Below are 10,488 nucleotides of genomic sequence, written 5' to 3' on the forward strand. Positions count from 1 at the left end.
GGGTTGGAGGAGCCAACCAGCTGTTTCATCAGACAGGGATCAAACAGACCAGCAATGTCTTGTGTAAGGCTTTCAGTGTTCCTGCCCTGCGTGCCTGGCTCCCCCATTCAGCAGCTTTCTGACCTGCCCATCACAGCTGTAGCTGGCATGCAGCTGCCAGATAAATGTGGCCATATCAGACCTCCAAACTCGACCAGCCTAGAACATGGCCATATTTATCTGGAGCTGCATGCCAGCTACAGCCGTGACACTTGCCCAGCCCACAGGCCCAGGTGTCTTGCAGGCAGCAGGCAGCTCATGAAGGAATACTTGTGTATTGCCAGGATCATCTTGTTCATTCATTTTCATTCTGGCAGTTTCATGACCTGCACCAGAGCACCTTCCCTGTCCTCCAGGGCAGGCCATGCCAGCACTGGCATCAGCACAGTCAGACATGGTGGGGGGCAGCCTGATGGGAATGGGTTCACTGTGCTGGTGCCATTAGCACTCTGGAGTAAGGCACTCCAGCAAGTCCCATGTTCTCATGCATACCAACAAGTTTTCAGGTCAGTAAATAACCACGGGTTCTTGCTTTCAGCTTAACTGCTTGCATTTTGACACACTTTAGATGCAAACATGCACATGCCTGGAGGTGGCTGCAGCTCTCTGCCACCCTGGGGGCTGTGGTGTCTCCTCCCCCAGCCTTGTCCTACCCGCTCCCAACCTCACAGGAGTCGGGCAAACCAGGAGATGCTGCTTTGTGCCTGGTGGTGCATGCACACTAGTACACTTGCTGAGGTCTTTCAGTTGACGTTCACCCCCAGATCAATTTTATTGCACTTTTATTTACAGAAAACACAGAAATAAAGCATTAAATGTTTTGGGCTTTTACCAAATGACCCAATCACTTTTTTTCTTTTTTTTTTTTCCTTTTAGTGGGTTTTTGGCACAAAGAAATATCACAGGTGTTACCAAACAGCTATGTAGGAGCAGCTGACCAACTGCCCAGCCCAATAACAGGACTTAAACAGACAGACATGTCGCACTGAGATCAAAAATGAGGAGGTTGTTCCACTTTCAGCTTCCAGTCTAACGTGTTCATTGGGGGCAGGGGGAGTTATTCTGGAGGGGATGACACCATTCATAAATTATATTTATATTTATCTCTTACATTGTAAAAGTAAACAGTGCAAAAGTACAGTACCCCAGATACCCTTCGGTTTGGAAAGCTTGAAGGTTGCTTTATACATTTTGTGTGTTTTGTAAACATTGTTACGCATCCAGAGTTCTAGCTCTTGATTGGAGAGACCCAACTCCTCCTGGCATCCAAAATGTATTGAGGGGCAGCAGTTACTTCCCCTGGACTCAGCCTTTGAGATTCCCGCTCAAGGTTTAGTGCAAATTTTGGAGAGAAAAAGACAAGAGAGAGAAAGGGGGAAACAAAAGGAAAGAAAATAAAATAAGGCATCAGTTACAAACAGTACGCATCAAAACCAGGCCCATTGGGGCTGCCTTAGGAGAAGGGCAGGAAGTCTCTCTCCTCCACCAGGCTGATGGAGAGGTTCTTCAGCTCCTCCTCGGAGCCAGCAGTTTTGTAGCCGAGCTGCGCCAGCACCTGTTGGCAGGCGTGCTGGGTGAACGCCACGATCTCGTAGGACAGACGGAAGCGCCACTTCTCCGCTGTCGCCGCTGAGTTGCGCACCGTCCCGTACTTGTGTTTGGAGGAGGACCTGTCTCCTCGGGTGTTGTTCTGTATCCAGCGCTCGACGTTGCTGTCCATGGGGATGCCCAGGAAATCATAGATCTCCTCAGTCTTTTTCATGGGGTTCCTGGCCAGGTCTTCGTACCTCACCAGCATGTACTTGCCCTTGAGCCATGGTGGCCGGTTGAGGCCGGTGGACACAGAGTTCCAGAAGTCCTCGCACACTGTGGTGAGCTGGGTCACGTCCAGGTTGTATGGCTTCCTGCCAGTGCCGTCCCAGATCCTCCACAGCCTGTAGGTGTCTCGGAAGGTCTCACTCCGGGATGCCAGGATCCCCCGGGGGTCCCTCACCAGCTGGATGACCTTCAGGTTCAGCCGCGGGTCCTCCACCAGGGCCCGGAGGTCACTGACCTCGGGCACCCGTACGGTTTTGATGGCCACGTGGCCGTGCTCTCTGCAGGACTCAGTGGCCAGCGTCAGGTTCAAGGTGCCACACTTCTTCACGCAGTCTCCTTCCTCCAAGTGGAGATCCACAGCTCCCAGGGACTCACATACAGGTGGCGAGCACAGGGCCTTGCTGGCTCCCCTGCGGAAGAGGCGGTCGGTGGTGTGGTTGACAGGCTGGGGCTTGATGTAGTTCTCCAGGAAGTAGAGGTCGCAGTCATACAGGCTCCTCAGCAGGTCTCGGCTGGCCCCCAGCATGACCCGCCTGTCTGTCGTACTCTTGCTCTGGGTCAGCTTTGGGATCAGGGTGTACTGGACGTGGTAGAGGGGCTCAAATAAATAGAAGACATCGAAGTGCTGGTTGAACAGCTGCCCAACAAATGAGGAGCCACTGCGGGTGGTGGCAAGGATGAGAACGTGAGTCTTCCTGGAGAGATTATACGGGAAGGTGGGATTCTCATCGCACAGCCTGTCAGCCACATCAGTGTCCTGGCTCAGGCTGCAGTTCACAGGATTAGGGATGGGGCAGCTGTGGAAGGACTTGGCAGTGAAGGTCCGGATTGCTGTGTACTGGATTGCAATGGATGCCAAGGCTAGGAGGAGTACAGCCTTCCAGGAACATTGCATGGCTGGTCACCTTCATGGAGCTTCTTCACAGGTCGTCTTGGTGTCTGCAACCCAACAGAGAATTCACAGGTTGAGCATGGACTGCTCCAACTGATGCAGGTACTAACGAATGCCCTCCTAATGTACGTCCATCAGTCATAACCATATGAATCCCAGTCACACACGGCAGAGCCCCATTTCAGACAAGAAAATAACAAGGCAGAAGCTAGCAAGTCTGGAGAAACATGTCCAGCCAAGACTTCAGCCCTGTTCATTCCAGGCTGGGAGTGTACATAAATCTTGTGGCCCATAGCTCACCCCATGCACTGCAACCCAGGCAGGGGATGTTAGAACCTGGAGGTGACAGGTGACACTGTCTCCATCCAGCTGCTGCAAACTCTCTTCCCCAGCTGCCTTGTGAGTCACTTGTCACTTGGAACCCCAGTACAGGAGCTGTGGCAGGGAAGGGTCAGGGGATGGTGCTATCTTGTCTCCATCCATTCTGTCCAGCTGTCAGGATAAGGCATGGCCCATCCAGGCCAGCACTGGGAGAGTGGCAATGTCTCTCCTGGAGCTGCAAACCTCTTTGCACAGAGGTCCAACAGCCAGCTTGGTCTGTCAGGCTCTGGGGACAAGTGCAGCCAGAGCTGTGCCCTCAGCAATGAGCTCATGGGGCTGGTAAGATCCTGCTCCACTCTGGGATTCAGGGCTCTCCTATTCTGAGCACCAGAGGGGAAAAACAATACTACAAAGGAGGAAGCATGTGAAACTGCATCTCTTCCATACTCTATTGCCAACCAGGGCAGTAGCCCTTGGCACCAGGGAAGGGTGCAGGGAAGAGTGAGACTGTAGTTGCAAAGAACAAATTCAGTGGTGCTAGCCTTGCCTTGTTGCTGCCCACACATGGGCAAGGGTAAGGGAACTGAGGAGGACCTTTGGATGGGATGTTTAGGGACTATGTCAGGGGGAGGGAGTACCTGTCATGCCTGCAGAGCTGCCACATTGCTGGGAGGGGATGTAACTGTGGTGGTGCTTCAGTATTCCCCCTGTTCACTAACCAAATAATGTTCATGGACTGCCTGCTGCTCTCCAAAGCACAGACATTTCACATCCATATGCTATTGCTCTCGGGGGATCAGTGGGGCTGGGAGACAGAATGTAGAGTTTGCATCCCAGAAACTCCAAACAAGCTAAAACACCTGTGTGTGGGAGACACACCAGTATAAGCAATGGTTTTGCAGCTCCCCTGCACCCATTTTCCCTTGCCCATCTTCCTTCCACGTCTCTCCTCCCACAGTGTGGTACATTCACCTGCCCATCCACCTCAGGCAAACCAAGGAGAAAGACCCAAGTATCTCTGCTCCTCGCCCAGCAGAGCCCACTATCATCACCACCATTGCTTCCTCTTCTCTGCTCTCTGTGGGTCCCCAGGGAGAACAATGTGCTGGCCCCAAGCTCACAGTGAGTGCCTGGTCCCTGCTCAGCCCCAGCACCAGGTCACTGTGGTGGGGCTGTCAGAGCCAGTGCTGTTGCTGCTCGTATGAGGTCCCTGAGGGAGACCAGTGGGGCAGCGATGGATTTCAGCATGTGAGGGTTGTTCTAACCCAGAGCACACTGAAATGCCTGATGGACTCTGGACAGTGCAATGTTCCTGGTGTGTGGTCCCTGCAGAGCCCATAGCAGCTGGCACAGTGTGTTGTTCCCATGTCCTCAATATGTTCCACGCCCTGGGGAGACCCTGTTACCCTCCGGTGACACCAGGAGGGCAGCTCACACCTGCAGGTGAGTAAAAAAACCTTGCTTTTTAAAAAAATTAATCTTTTTATTGTTTACTGATTGGCCCAGCTGATTTGTAGAGGCAGGAATCTTCAGGAACTACCAACTCCAGAGACCTCTCACTAGAAGCAGGGGTTTAGAGCAGGACCCCAGGACAGGGGGCCTGGCACAGCGGTTGCATGCAGCCCCCCACCAGTGCTCCCCGTGTCTGTGCACTAAGAGCTGTGCTTTAGACCCAAATGATGCTTTGAATACAGGTTGCTTTCACGTGGACTGCTTTGTGCCACAGATTGTGGCCCATGGCTGGAGGACCAAAGTCAGAGATGTTTGGCTATTGCTGCTGCTGGATTGGAGTTATCCACCCTGAAAGGGGAAACCTGGCCCCAGTGTCCACATGGGATATTCTATCACTTGGATAGTGTTTTTCCAGGTCTGCTAAGGCAGAACAGGACAGGAGAGTCCCTGCTGGCATCTCCTGGTTCCAGTGTCTTCTGCATGCTGCCTAGGTGGAAGCTGCAGTGGGAATGCTTTCCTGCTCTCTAGTGATGGCCAACCACACTGCATCCCTCACACACAACCTCAACTCCTACTCTTTGCTTCATTGCTGATGGATGCTGGAGCAGATGAGACTCAGATTAGACTGGTTAGAGCAGAAACCTGCTGCTGGCTCCCCAAAAAAAGGCAAACCAGAGACCAGATGACTTCTTGGTCCCAATTCCCACCAGATCACTCACTGGCTGTGAGCATTTCAGGTTCTCCACCCACACTGACCCATTCCCCTTTGCAATGTCCCAAGTGGCAGAGGGGAAAAAAACGGGGCATTGATTCACCTCCTTGACTGAGCAAGTGCTAAACCACAGCCCAGCTTCAGCCTTTGCTGCCCCTTGACGTATGATCTGCCCGTGTGCCGAGCTGCAGCCAGGGAGGGGAAGGTTTTGGAAGAAGGTTTCCCTCCCTGATGTCTCATCTGTGGCCTTTAAAGCTAGCCAGAGCATCCTCTCACCTCCCAGCTGCCTCTTCTGCCTCCTCCCATCACTGCAGGTCCCTGAGGGGCTGCAGTTCCTGCTCAATCCAGCCCTGGGCTCCAGGGACACTGGCAACTGGCAGCTGGGTGCTCTAGAGGAGCTCCCAGGGCAGCAAAAGCATGTGGCACCTGGGAGCTGCCAGGACAACTGAGGATCACTTTTACTCCCACTGCCCCTTGTTCATGTGTCAGACAGAGCCAGGCTGGTGGGAGCACCAGGCTCCTCATGGCTCGGAGTGGGCAGGCTGAGCAGTGGCTGCAGCCAACATGCCCCAGGAGGATGTGTCCTGCACAGAGGCACAGCAGGACAGTCACACTCCCATTCCTGACCCGAGGAACCTTGTTCTTAACTTGGCCTGATAGCCAGGGCCAGCAGTTCAGACAGCAGCTGAGAGAGGGCCATGCCCACATGGAGCTGCATCTGAGAGTCCTGTGTGAGGCATGGATTGTTTTGGCTCCTCAGCCCCGACCATGGGAGTCATCCAATACACTGGCCTCCTAGATGTTTCTGTGCTAGAAGTGTTCTCAGTGCAAGTCACCCTCTGCTCTGCCTCCAGCTCAGCTCCACCAAAGATGATGAGCAAATGCAGCCCGAGGGTGGGAGCCGAGTTCACGTGTCCCTCCAGGCAGCTGGGACTATGACATGGAGCATGGGGTGGGGGTACCTCACTCACACCTTCCAGCCCCTGGCACTGCTGGTACTGCAGGGGGCCTGCCAGAAGGCACATGGGCTCTTTTGGGACAGTGCTGGGGCCAGCACTGCCCCTTTCCCAACCCTAACCCCCTTGTGGTGACAGCATGACAGAGTGCACTCTGCTGCCTTGCCTGCATTTCTGTGCAGCTGCCTGCAGTCGCACTGGGACCAGGCTGTCCGCAAGGGATACACAGCATCCGGCAAGCGGCTCTGAGTGCAGCAGGAGGCCAGCCAGTGCCTGGCACAGGGACAGGAGCATTGTCTGTGAGAAGAGGAAGGTGCTGAGCCTTTCCTCTCCCCTGCCCCACTTCCCGCAGCCTTGAGCCTAGAGGAAGGGAAAGGATGGGCGCAGGCAGCGCAACCTCCCCCACCCTGTGCACCTGCCAACAGTAGCGGATGCGTAATCACCTGCCTTCCTCTTCCTCCTCCTCCTCCTCCACTGACTCCAGCACTGCTCTGAGGGAGATGAGCAGGCAAGAAGCCAGCAAGACAGCCCCGAACTGCTGGGGAGATCGGAGGTGATGAATTAAGCTGAATGGCATCTGTGAGTCACCGGTGCAGTGTGGGGAGCAGTAAATGCAGCCGGCCGGCCATGGTGCAGCAGGGACCAGGGGCTCCTGTTCTGGGCATGGTCTTCCTAGGTTTGATGGGAATTACCTGCTTTTGGAGCCATGCAACCAGGCTGTGGCACTGAAGGCTGCACTGGCAGCTGAGTTCAGGCACTGCCAGGCAGGCTGGAGTCCGTGGGGCAGTTACAGGGGTCAGTACCACTCGCAGGTTTCCTTCACTCCAAAAGCAGCTAGGTGTTATGCAGGGCAGTGCCTCACGGCACTGTGGCACTCTCATCCTCATAGGGGGCTCCCACAGCATCTCCACATGGGCAGCTGCCTTGACTCCTGCCCCAAGCCTTCCCTGCAGATTCCCTTTCTCCCCAGTGTTCAGAAAACTCAGGGGTGATGGCAGCTTTAGGCAGGAGCCCTTGTAGTTACTGATACTGTTACTGCTGTTCTGGAGCCTCTCTCACAGGGCAGTCAAAAAAAAACCTGCTCTTTTTGGTTGCCTTCCAGGCTGTCCCCCTCTCAACAGCTCCCCAGAAGCTGTACCCTCAGCCTGGCTGGGCTCATCCTGAGCTCCCTTTCCACTGTCAGGCAAACCTCTCTGCTTCCCCATGGAAGGAAGGAAGAGAAAAGGGAGCTGAAGAAGGTGTGAGGGTCTGTGTAACAGAGGTGCCTGCTCCAGGTTTTGTAAAAGCCCTGGCACACTGGAGGAGTGCCTGAGCCTTGCCAGTTCTTCCCGCAGGCCTGCCTGGTGCCAGTCCAGCTACCGGCACCCTCTACCCCCAAAACTGATTCCCGCCAGCAAGGCTGTTTCCATGGAAACGGCAGAGTGACTCAGGACTTTGGGACCAGCTGGAAAACACAACTGTGAGCAGTGATCGCCTGAGAAGCGCCGGGCCGGGGTCTCGCTGCCAGGGAGAGGGGTGGGTGACTGCGGGAGTGGGCAGGGCTGCCTGCCCACCTGCTGGGCACAGGCAAGCTGGCACTGAGGGCACACGGCACACCCTGCACCAGGCTGGGAATTGTAAGGCAAAACCCCTCTCCTGACACAAGTGAGACTGCAGCAAGCTCACCAGGGGACGCATCCCAAAATGTGACTCATGGAAGACAACCCCTCTTCCCCCTTTCCCTTCCCCCACCCAGAGACTCATGCATGCATAGTCACCCAGAGAATTCATAGCACCAACTTCAGCGCCTGCTCAGCCCTGCACCTGCACCTCTGTCCCCTGCCCAGCATGTAGCACCCCTGCATGCAGTGCCCAGGGCAGTAGGGTTTGTTGAGGGCTGCTGGAGGGGACAAGTGGCAGCCAGCACCCTGCGGTGCCTCCCTGCCCAGCCAGCAGCTGCCTCCTGCAGCCCCACTCCTCCCCACCTCACCACCCAGGCACAAAAGTTAAGTCGCAGGTTTGCAAAGCAACTCTCAGCCAGTGACCCACTGGCAAAGGCCCTAACACATCCCAGGGTTCTCCCACTGAGCAGAGAGTTTATCCTGGACAACAACGTGGCCACTGAGGCAGGGAACACAGGCTTCTGGTGGGGTGCAAGCACCCACTTGGTCGCAGTGGCTTAGTCATGCTGTTGGCTCTGCAAAGGCAGCAGATACCAAACACGTCTGTGGGCACGCAGCCTGGGCACTGGCTGGCTGCACCCCACCACTCCCCAGAGGAAAGAGAGACCACTGAGAAAAAGCAGCACTGAGCTGTCCCCGATCCCCTGCTTGACTCTGGGCACCACCACGGACACGTGAGCAGGGCTGGTCTCTGGCCCCAAGCCTCCCCCTCAGCAAGCCCCACCAACATGAGATCTTGACGTGGTGGAAATGAATTTTCAGCCTTGCCTCCTCTTCAGCCGTACAGGATTAGAGCTTCCCTACAGTCACAGCTCCAAATGCCAGCTGGGACTCGTGTTGCCACCTTCCTCGGGTGCCTCACCGTGTGCCAAGCAGAGGGGCTTTGTGCCCCCAGACTCATTCTGCTCTTGCATTCATCACCTCCTGGAGCACTTCTCTTAGGATAAGACACAGGACTCTTGTGCTCAAAGCCACCCTGTAATGTCCCCTGTTACCCTATCTCTGCTCTTTCCCTCTGCATTTCAGAGGCACCAACAGATCCTTTAACACCAGAAAACTACTGCCCACTTTGACCAGCACTTAAACAGGGAATCAGTCTCTTTCCTACTGGCACACAGCATGCACATTTTCAGTTAATTCATCACTATCAAGCAATGCCAGCCCCAACGGGTCCCAGAGTTTTCTTATCGCAACATCCACCTGTGCCTGTTTATCCCCCATCCGTGGAACAGCATCTGCCTCTTCCCGAGGATGTGAACGCCTCGGTAAACCAAATACAGGCAGTTTTGTGCTCTCCACCTTCCCCTGAGCCATCCACCAGCCTGCTGGTGCCTGCTCACTCCCAGAGCACTCCCTGGCAGGAGCTGGGAAGGCTCTTTTGGGATGAACGCGCTCATTCACTACCTCAAAGCACTCTTTCTGTAACGTCCCTAACCTACGGCCGCGTCAATAGCCCAAGTCTCGAACCGCACAGCTTTCCCCTAGGATTGCTCCATGCCATGGCGTGCTTGCACCCTACTCTGCGAGGTCTCCTCGCCAGCCTGCGCCCTCACGGCAGGTTTCCCAGACCGCCTGGAGCTCTGACAGCAAACGCCGGGGCATTTGCTGCGCCGGCTGGCGCGGCTCCGCGGCCGGCAGGGCATCTGGCCTCCCTGTGCCACCGGGGACTTACTCACTTGCTCCAGGCGCAGCTCCTGCCCAGCAGCAGCCCAAGTTTCGCGGCAGCTCGTTCCCCCGGGGCTCGGGGGCCAGGGCTGCTGTGCCCCCGCCGCTGAGGCAGCCGCGGGCGGCGGCTCCCGCTGGGCGCCCGCAGCCCGGGCCGGGGTCCCGCCGCAGCCAGGCTGGCCACCAGCGGGAAAAGTCCTTCCCGCCGCTGCGGGTGACGTCTCGCTGCCTTGGAAAGTTGGTGGCGCAGAAAGGGTTACGAGGGAGCCCCAGCCCGCCACCCCCGGGCACCCCCGCCGATCTGCGCCGCTCTCCCCCCACCCCGGCGCCCCTTACCTGGCGGAACGCCCCGGCGGGCTGCCCCCCGCATCCCCGGCCGCGGATCCTGGGGCGGGGGACGCCGAGCCCGGCCCAGCCCGGCCCGGCCCGGGGGCGGCAGGCGGCGGAGCTCAGCGGGCGGCGCTGCGGGGGCTCATCCCTGCCCGCGCTGCCCTGCCCTGCCCTGCCCGCGCGGGCGCCCGCCGAGCGGGGCCGCCTCTCCACGCCCTCCGCTCCGCGCCGCGCCGGCCGAGGGGCGGGCGGCCAGGGGGCTGCGCCGCTTCCCTCCCTCCCTCCTCCCTCCTTCCTCCCTCCCTCCTTCCCTCCGCCCGGCAGCGCGCACGGGCGCACGCAGCACAGCGCCAGGCACCGGGGAGCCCCAGCGCCGCGCCGCCCGCTCACCCTGCCCGGCCGCCGGGCTTTGCCGAGCAGGAAACTCCCCGCTCCTCTTTGCCTCCCCGAGGCGCCCGGCCGGAGCGGGCAGAGCCCCTCCCGTCGCGGGGGCGGGAGGGGGCCCGGGGAGGCTCCCCCGTGAGATGTGTCCCCCGGGCTGGGTGCTGGCAGGGACAGGGGAGCCCTGCGGACCGGCTGCACGCAGGGCACCGGGTCCCTCACACCCTCCTCTCGCCCCACTGCTGGGGCACCAGCGGCCCC

General features: G+C 57.5%; 1 protein-coding gene across 2 annotated transcripts; it reads right to left on the reverse strand.

Moving 5' to 3' along the window:
* Positions 1–804: 804 nt before the first annotated feature.
* CHST1 (carbohydrate sulfotransferase 1) lies at positions 805–10,091 on the reverse strand. 2 transcript variants are annotated; one of them, XM_064424699.1, is made up of 2 exons: positions 9,853–10,091; positions 805–2,796 (listed from the first exon to the last, which is right to left on the reverse strand). In XM_064424699.1, the coding sequence occupies exon 2, from the start codon at positions 2,750–2,752 to the stop codon at positions 1,493–1,495; it is 1,260 nt and encodes a 419-aa protein (XP_064280769.1). In that variant the 5' UTR covers positions 2,753–2,796; positions 9,853–10,091; the 3' UTR covers positions 805–1,492. The 2 variants fall into 2 exon arrangements, with proteins under 2 accessions (XP_064280769.1, XP_064280770.1); XM_064424700.1 differs by lacking the exon at positions 9,853–10,091 and adding an exon at positions 9,528–9,783.
* Between the last annotated feature and the right edge of the window lie 397 nt (positions 10,092–10,488).

This window comes from Passer domesticus, chromosome 6 (genome assembly GCF_036417665.1).
Source record: "Passer domesticus isolate bPasDom1 chromosome 6, bPasDom1.hap1, whole genome shotgun sequence".
Lineage (NCBI taxonomy): Eukaryota > Metazoa > Chordata > Aves > Passeriformes > Passeridae > Passer > Passer domesticus.